Consider the following 8,905-nt stretch of genomic DNA (forward strand, 5'->3'; position numbering starts at 1 on the left):
CACGGAGATGATTAACCACACATCCCAGTTCCTCCTCCTGTCCTCCACTCTCCTCCTTCTGCTGCTCCAAGCAAATCAAGACTAATTATCTCGCTTTGCATGGCTTTAAGATACCAGGCTTTACTCCACCAACTAGGAAGTAGACCAGAAGCACTAAACACATTAGTATACCAACTGGAATGTCCCATGAAACCATGGCCTAAACTTGCAAACAAAGGAACCAAATCTCCTAAGGTGTTTGGTTTTATATAAACCGCTGCAGAAGCTACTTTTTTGTTGTTTTGTTTTCCACCATTATTGTAAATTACATCGGGTTTTCATTGGCTGGTTTCCACAGATCACCAGACTTTCTTCCTCATCCATGTTAGTCTGGAAGCTCCACTGAGTGTTCAGCATCAAACCCACAAGCCCCAACTGGCCGATGGATGGTGAGTATGCATGCCAGAAATTGGTTGACACTGAACCTGCCTGAGAATTCTAGCATGGAGCCGCCTGAGTCCTCAGAGCTCACCGCAATCTGTTAGTGTTGGTGTTGGGTGTTGTCACCAGTCATGGCTCGCAGCAGTGCCATGTACATACAGTAGGACTAACAGTGCCTGGTCCTGCCCCGTGTTATCTGATGACGTCCTAGAACCATAAAGACAATTCAGCCGGGCCATGGTCCGGAGCAGGTGTATGGACCACAAAGGTCTCTGAGGTGATTAAGACCTGAGGGGGGAGCCTTTCAAAGGAAATGCCAAAGGAAACGAGAACTGCAAAGGCCATCTGGTGGGAACTCCTTGTTGGAATGGTGAATAAACGGCTGTAGGGTAAGCACAGGTCTGCTAACCGCGAGGTCAGCAGATCAAAGCCACCTACTCCACGGGAGAAAGGTGTTCTCGTAAAGATTTACAGTCTCGGAAACCCTGTATCAAACTTTATGTAAAGGAATTTTACAAATCAAATTTTTTTTTTAATTTCCCGTTTTGTTTATTTAATATTTGCAAAACAAACACATTTTGAAAAGAAGGCTGGTATGCACCACAAATTCGACTTTAAGAAATGGTATGTCCTAAGGAAAAAAAAAATTAAGTGGGGACGCACAATAAAGTTGCCAAAATATTCATCACAGCATGGATTATAATATTGAAGACTTGCTTCAAAGTAGGGGACTGGCTAAGTAAATTTGGGGTGAATCCATTATTCAAAATTGTAGAAGTAAAGTTAATTTCATGGAAAGATGTTCATAAACTATGGATTAGCAAGAAAAAGAAACTCATCAGTCTGGACAGTTGATGGTTAGTGCCCTCGAGTCGGTTCTGACCCATAGCGACTCTGTATAGGGTTTCTGAAGAGCAGTTGGTGAGCTTGACCACTGACCTTACAGTTCAAACGGCTTTGCAGTCTGGCTCATTAACCCACTCTGTTTTAACAACAAATCGAATTTTTGATGGCACAGTGGTTAAGGTTTTCATCTGCTAACTGAAAGGTCCGTGGTTCAAACCCACCAGTCGCTCCAAGAGGTGGTAGTGTGCATCTGTAAACCTCGGAAACCCTATAAGGCAGTCCTAGTCTGACCCATCGTGTCTGTAAGAATCAACCCCATGGAAGAGGGCTGGGTTTCGCTGTTCTGTTTTAGGAGTTCTACTTAGGCGCTTAGCTGCGGAGAAGTTAGAGGTTCAAGCCCACTAGTCACTCTTGGGACTACGGAGGGGAGAAAGGCTGCTCGGTCCAGACTGTGGAACCCTAGGGGGCAGCACCGTGAAGAACGCGCAGGACGGCGGTTCAAACCCACCAGCCGCTCCTGGTAAATCCCATACAGGCTGGCCGAGTCGGAGCCCACTCGACGCCACTAACGGCAGCATCAAACCCTGACGGGAGTCCCGGTGTGTCTGTAGGACAAGCACCGGACTGCTCCCCGTCCACATTACACGACCCCATCACTACAGCCGGAGGGTGCCTGGGGGCCACTGCGGGGAAACAGGCCGACGGGACGGAGCAGAAGGGTGCACATCTCTGTGAATGAAACCTGCCTCGTCTTTCTCCCTCCGCCCTGTGTCCCGGGGTTCCCTGTCACTCGGGCCACCAGCCAGACACCTGCTATGGAAATGTGAGGTGAGGGAGACACGGCCCACGATCCCTTGAGATAAGACAAAAGAGGGGCCGGTGACCGCACACCCGAAACCCCTGCCCTTGGCCTTGCGGAAGCGCAGGACAGCGACTATCTTTCCTCCGAAGAGCGCAGAGCCGCGGAGCCACAGGCCCGCGCCGCCGCCGCCGCCGCCGCCGCCGCATCCGCTTGCACCCGAGTCTCTCCCGCTCAGACGCCATCGACGTAAGAAAGCGATCGGGTGTTTCCGCTTCGTACTTTCGTGGTCGTTCGTGCCAGCCGCCTGCGAAAACAAGGACTAAAATCTAAGACTGAAAACTGCACACAATATACTCTATACTGGAGGCGTTCCTAAACACTAAAAACTAAAGGTTTTTTTTTTTTTTAGCGCTTCAGACGGCCCTGAAGGGTGACGAATCTGCCGAACACCTCGCCGGATGTGCTGGCTCCCTCCCACCGGAAGTGGCGTCGCCTCCATTTTGTTGCCCGCTATGGCGGCGCTGTTGAAGTTGATCCCGGGATGCGGGGCGTTTGACTGAGGGGGTAGGCCAGACGGAAGCATCGGGGACTCCGGAGCGGCACAGAAGAGGATCAGCCTGGACGCCGGGGACGCTGTCATGTACGGCGCGGGCGGAGGCCGCGCCAAAGCTGAGAGGAAAAGTGGCGCCAAAGAGGAGGCCGGGCCCGGCGCTGCCGGCAGTGGGGGAAACCGAGTGGAGCTGCTGGTGTTCGGCTATGCCTGCAAGCTGTTCCGGGACGACGAGCGGGCCCTGGCCCAGGAACAGGGACAGCACCTCATCCCCTGGATGGGGGACCACAAGATCCTCATCGACAGGTCGGTTCCTCTCCCCACCCGTCCATCCTCCCCGTCCCTCGCCCGCTTGTTTCGTCGGATGTTGACTTGATGGCCAGGACTTTGAAAATGGGTTCTGGGTCCAGGAGGCGCCTTCCCCTGTCCTCACATCGTCCTGGTTTGGGGGGAAAGTGAACCCCGCCTTAAGGCGCTGGCTGGAGTCCCGCGCCGCGTCCGCCGCCGGAGGGATCATCTCCACCTCCCGTTCCCCGACCCCCGACCCCCGTGGCCGGTTTCCAATCGGCAATGTGGACGCTGCCCGCCCCTCCAGCGCCGGACCGACCTTTGACACTGGACCCTCCCCGAGCTGGGGGGAGCGGGGGGGCCAGGGCAGGGTGTCCCCGGCGCGGCCTCTCGGAGCGCTGGCAGCCCGAGAGGGGTAGGTGTTGGGCTGCTCATCAGCGGGTCAGCGGTTCAAACCCAGCACCCGGGGCGAGAGAGGCGGTGCGGCGCCTGCTGGCTGAGCCCCCCAAATCGGGCACTAGCTTTAGGGGGCGATCTGCTTTCGGACGTTACGGAGCTTTACGTTCCGCTGGAACCCGAGTCAGATGCAGAAACCGACGTGGCTACTCTGCAGTCTGAGCCCTGTATTTATTTTAACCTTGTCACTGTCTCTCTTCTTATTCACACTTTTGGTCCCTTTACGAAAGGCAGCATTAAACAATTAGCCAAACTTTTGTTTGTCACTCTGCATTGTTTTTGCAACTGTAAAACTCTGGATGTCTTAAGTGAAATTCACCAACTTACTAATTTGTCATCGGATACATAGATGCACGCTGATGGGTAGCATCGACGATCGACTCTTTTCTGTTGAAAAGCTAGCAAAACGTGCTTTTCTTAGACTTCATTTGGCTAAAGTACCTACTGGTCCATGAAAGAAAAACATGGATGTGTGTTCATGTATGTCGTTTCCCTTGGGTGAAAAATGTAGAAGAAAACATTTCTGTTGCATCTGCTAACGGTTTTGCTCTGTTTCCAGTGAACTTCTTGAACTGCATGTACATGTCACTGTTCCTATGTATGTGTGTCTCTCTATCACATAACCAGAACTTATTTCCTCAGCCAAATGGCTAAGATTTTACCTCCAATGGACACGCAAGTTTCTTTGGTGAAGATCTCTCCTGAGAGTTCGGGACTAGCAGAGAGAAGCGAGGAAATTTCCACCGTTTGGTTCTTTCGGATAGGTATTTATGTATTCGGGTTTGTGTGAATGTAAACTATGCTATTTGACATTTCAGAAAAATGATTTTTTTTTTTTTTAGCAAGTGGCATATGAATGGTTAGCCAAACCTTAAACGGTAAGATCTGCCAGCATATGTATCCACCTAGATTTATTCTTAAAGGATTCTTTACTTGTAGCTATAAATTTGATTATATTGTAGAGAGGAATTGAGACTTTGTTAAGATAACTTGAGTTTAAAAGTAGGTGAGCTCTATGATTAGCCAAATTAAATGTAAATCTAGAAGTTTTGACATTTGCTTTAATGTTTTTGCTTCTTTATTTTCATTGGTAAGTATGTATGTCAATGACCACCCGAGCACAGAGCTTGCCTCCAGTTTCTTTCCACTGACCAGTTTGTTCCTATTACAGATACGATGGGCGTGGTCACCTACATGACCTTTCTGAGTACGATGCTGAATATTCCACTTGGAACCGAGATTACCAGCTGTCGGAAGAGGAGGCACGAATAGAGGCCCTGTGTGATGAAGAGAGGTATTTAGCCTTGCATACGGACTTGCTTGAGGAGGAGGCAAGGCAAGGTACTGCTCAAGAAAAACTTACTTCAGCCACAAACTTTAAAAAAAAAAAAAAATTTTTTTTTAAGTATTTAAAATTTTACTCCCATTCATTTTTTTATACTCACTCTTTCTGATATTATCTTGACAGTACCCATTGGATTGGAAAAACAGGAGTCTTTGCGTATCTGAGAGGACCTCAGGATAGTTTATATATAGAGCCACAAAGAATTTTCCCAGCTTTTGAGGGCAGACTGGGATTTGAAAAAAAAAAAAAAAAAACTCTTTAACTGTTCTTCCTTAACAGTATCGTATACATTGAAATTGATGTTCTTGTCTTTGCCTTAACAGTCTTTAATACAGCAGTTCTTAATCCCCAAATTTTCTCAGCAGGAAGAAATTTTCCACAAAACACCTGTATTCTGCTGTCTGTGGGTAAACATGTACTGGCCAAAGCACAGATTGATAGACATAAAGTCTGCACTTTTAGAAGCATTTTGCCTCAAAGAGGTTGAAAAATGTGTGTTGTTTGCGTTGCCAATAGCTACGATATTAGAAATGTGCAAAAGTTTCCCCAGTAAAGTTCCATTTTTATTAATAAAACTCTCATTTTTATTCAAGAGGAAGAATACAAGCGACTGAGTGAAGCCCTGGCTGAGGACGGGAGCTACAATGCTGTGGGGTTCACGTACGGGAGTGATTACTACGACCCCTCCGAGCCCACGGAGGAAGAGGAGCCGTCGAAACAGAGAGGTAGGCAGGCCGGACACCTGGGCTCCCGCTGGCTGACGAGTCCGTGCATGTCCTGACCAGGTTGTCACCGTGCCCCTCTGCTGAGCCCGACTTTAGGGGCTGCGCTGTCCATAGGGGTGCAAAAGGAGTCCCCACATTCCCATTATGCCAGGTGGCCGGAGCTGCCTTGTCATTCGCTGATTCAGACAACAGCAAATTGTTTGCTCTGGATTCTTTGTTTGTAAGTTGATAATACTTGTGTTGGGCCTTTGAAAGGCTAGGCATTAGCTGGGGTAGGTTAATGTTGCCTCGTTGTTGCTAGGTGTTGCCCAGTCAGCTCTGACTCATAGCAACCCTGTGCACAACAGAAGGGAGCACTGCCCTGCCCTGCACATCCTCATAGTGGTCCAGGAGTGGAGGGCCTCCTCTGCTGCACATGGGGTCACTATGAGTCCGAATCAGCTGCATGGCACCTCACAGCAGCAGTATGAAAACAGAGTAGCATGTGCCCTGCAGCCAGGCGTACAGGTGCACTCAGGTTCTGCCCCCAGCCCCAGCCACCAACCAAGGGATTTCATCTAAAACAAATGGCCGAATGCAGAGCAGAATGTGTACGTAGAGGCTTGCTTTTTATGTTTCTTTCTTAGTCCCACTCACTACTTTGTGGGTCTACTTTAACCATATGTGAAATTCAGTACCCGTTTGGACTTTGGAGCCTAGCCTTTCCCCAGATGTTCAGATGCATTGGAAAGGTTCTTGGCGAGCTAAGAAATGCTTTGTATTTGTGCGAATAATGTGTGCATTATATAGTAGTTTTATTTTGAAACCACACAACCCTTTCATACATTTGTTTCCCGTACACGTGTACAGTTGCATGGTATGTAGGTGGTCAAATTCTATGTGAAAAAATACAAGAAGCTCTTTATTCAGTCATCCAGACTAAGTTTCCTTGTGGGCTTTGGGTAGTTTAGATTCTGTCTTTTCTCGTCTCTGAGCCATATGCATTCTTTCTGCTTTAAATACTAGTGTTTTTGATCAGAGGGAAGGAATACATAGTCAGTGAAGAATGGAAATTCAGAGTCTTTTACAAGAGCATTGTGACAATCTTTAGAAAAACCTGTAATATTAATTCCGTAACATTCCAGAATAGGGATTGACAAAGTACAGGCCACAGGCTCAGTTTGTCTGTTTTTATAAATCAAGTTTTATTGGAACACAGCCATATACGCTTCTGTTTAACTCTCGTCTGTCTGCTCCTGCGAAGATTTAAAGCCTCGGAAACCCCACAGGGTCGCTGTGAGTCTGAACCAACTCGACAGCACTTAACAACCACAACACCAATTGCTGCTTTGGCCCTGTCGTGGCAGAGTTGAGTAGTTGCATAAGAGACCGTATGCCTAAAACATGTAAAATATTTACTGTCTAGCACTTTATACAAGGTCCTCCAACCCCTGTTCTAGATGTCGGCCCCTCGTCCTCCGGAAATGATTAACTTACTTGCTGTTACTGAAATTTCAATGTGATGTCATTTCTTTTTCACATTTTAGGTTTTTGTATGTTTGGTTTTGTATTTTTAATTTTTTTGTCTTTCAATATGTTCTCAGAATTTTGCTTTAAATGGTGATCTATTTTTAAATGTTTTTCAAATGTTTTCATGTTTAACTTGCACTAATTTTTTTTTTTTTAACTTTTTGTTGTGAACTCAGTTAAGATTTCCAGACAAAATCATCAGTTTTACATTCAACCAATCACACACTTCGTTTCATTTCTATGATTGCAGTCTCCTGCATGCAACAACAGCTCTCCCACGTCCTCCTGTGGTTACTGTTTCTAGTCCATTGTCCTTCCCACCCCGTCTCAACTTTGTCCTTCGGTAAATGCTGCCCTTTTGACTTTGAATGACGGACCATTCTGTGGTGAGCAGACCTAACTAGGTATATATAGTAACTATGTACCTGTTACTCTGTGGCTGAAAATTGGGCTACAAGGATGAGTTTTCCTTTCCAGACCTGAAGAGTGGTCAAAGGCCACAGTCTCTCAGGTTCCTCCAGTCTCTTTCTGACCAGTAAGTTTGATCTTTTTTTATACATAAAAGTTTGAGTTGTGTTCACCTGCTAATGTGAGCCCTTCCAGAGCAGTTAGTAGGGGAAGCCAGGCTCCATCCAGTTCCTCTGCTCTCCGTCATGGAGACAACCCACAAGGTCCCTTAGTTCGGTGGACTGAGAAATTCTGAGCATCTTCAGTTCTTCCCACTCTGTTTTTCTTCTGCATGTGGACAGACCAATAGTTACACTCCTTATGGCCGCTCTTGAACTCTTAGGATCCCACATACTACTCACCAGAGTAGGACGTAGAATGTTACCTTTTTTGCATTCATTTTTTGTGTTTAGGTGTAAATGGTAGTCATAGTGATAAAACGTCTTATGTGTAGCCAAGCAACCAGTAGTTTTATTGTTGGTAAGTGCTGTCAAATCAGTTCCACTCGTAATGACCCTGTATAGGGTTTCTGAGGAGCAGCTGGTGGATTTGAACTGCTGACCTTGTGATATGCCCATGAGTTCTCATACATATGAAGGGGCTTTAAAACGTTGATGAAAAAGTTCATTTTCTTGTAGTTCCATCTTTCTGTGAATTGTGCGAAGCCCTGTTATAGCTCTACACTCAAGCACACACAGGAGATTTGAGCTTGGTGCCCAGTGCCACTAGCTGTGAAATGTAATTCTTTTACCAGAAATTTAATATTTGTTTATTTAGCATCATTTTTTAAGATACTAAAACCTCAGTGATGTTAAAGTCTTTTTAAATGTTAGTTTATTTTTATGTATTTCAATATAGCCTTTTAAATTGATAATTGTCTGAGTTATTAAGATGTAGTTGTTATGTGCTGTGGAGTCGGTTCCGACTCGTAGCGACCCTGTACAGGGTTTCTGAGGCTGTAAATCTTTATGGGAGCAGAAAGCCTCATCTTTCTCCCGCGGAACAGCTGGTAGTTTCAAACTACTGACCTTGTGTTCACAGCCCAATTCGTAACCACTATGCTACCAGTTAGATATCTTTAAATTTGGAAAGTTATAATACGTAGTACCTCCTCTAGCACATCACAGGCAAACTTGGTTAAATGAGCCATTAATGAATAAATGGAAATAGAAAAGAGGCTTCTTCAGTTGGGACTAGTTGGGACAGAGGTAGTTTGTGTGCTGGAGGAATCTGGACAGTTGCTCCCAGGTAATTGGCAGGCTCTGGCGGTGCTCGCTTTCACTTAGGCATTATGCTGCTAACTGCATGGTGGGTGCGTCTAACCCATCAGCCACTCCGCAGGAAAAAGAGGAGGCTATGTGCCCCCTAAAGGTTGACTGACTTGGAAACCCTAAGGAGCAGGTTTACTCTGGTGTATGGGGGGTGGGGGTCTCTGAGTTGACCATGAGTCTTGCTTGGGTTTTGTTTTTGTTTTCTCTTTTAAACCTTGTATATTTGTAGGATGTATAAATAATACA

General features: G+C 46.4%; 1 protein-coding gene across 1 annotated transcript in view; it reads left to right on the plus strand.

The window, feature by feature from the left end:
• The first annotated feature begins 2,706 nt into the window (after positions 1 to 2,706).
• Positions 2,707 to 8,905, plus strand: part of SFSWAP (splicing factor, suppressor of white-apricot homolog (Drosophila)) — a 91,690-nt gene continuing 85,491 nt past the window's right edge. The window contains exons 1-3 of the mRNA XM_006874063.1: positions 2,707 to 2,924; positions 4,534 to 4,703; positions 5,301 to 5,432. Of these exons, the coding sequence (XP_006874125.1) occupies positions 2,707 to 2,924; positions 4,534 to 4,703; positions 5,301 to 5,432 (520 nt within the window). The remainder of the gene's footprint in view (positions 2,925 to 4,533; positions 4,704 to 5,300; positions 5,433 to 8,905) is intronic.

The sequence above is a fragment of the Chrysochloris asiatica genome, unplaced genomic scaffold, assembly GCF_000296735.1.
Source record: "Chrysochloris asiatica unplaced genomic scaffold, ChrAsi1.0 scaffold00261, whole genome shotgun sequence".
In the NCBI taxonomy this organism is placed as follows: domain Eukaryota; kingdom Metazoa; phylum Chordata; class Mammalia; order Afrosoricida; family Chrysochloridae; genus Chrysochloris; species Chrysochloris asiatica.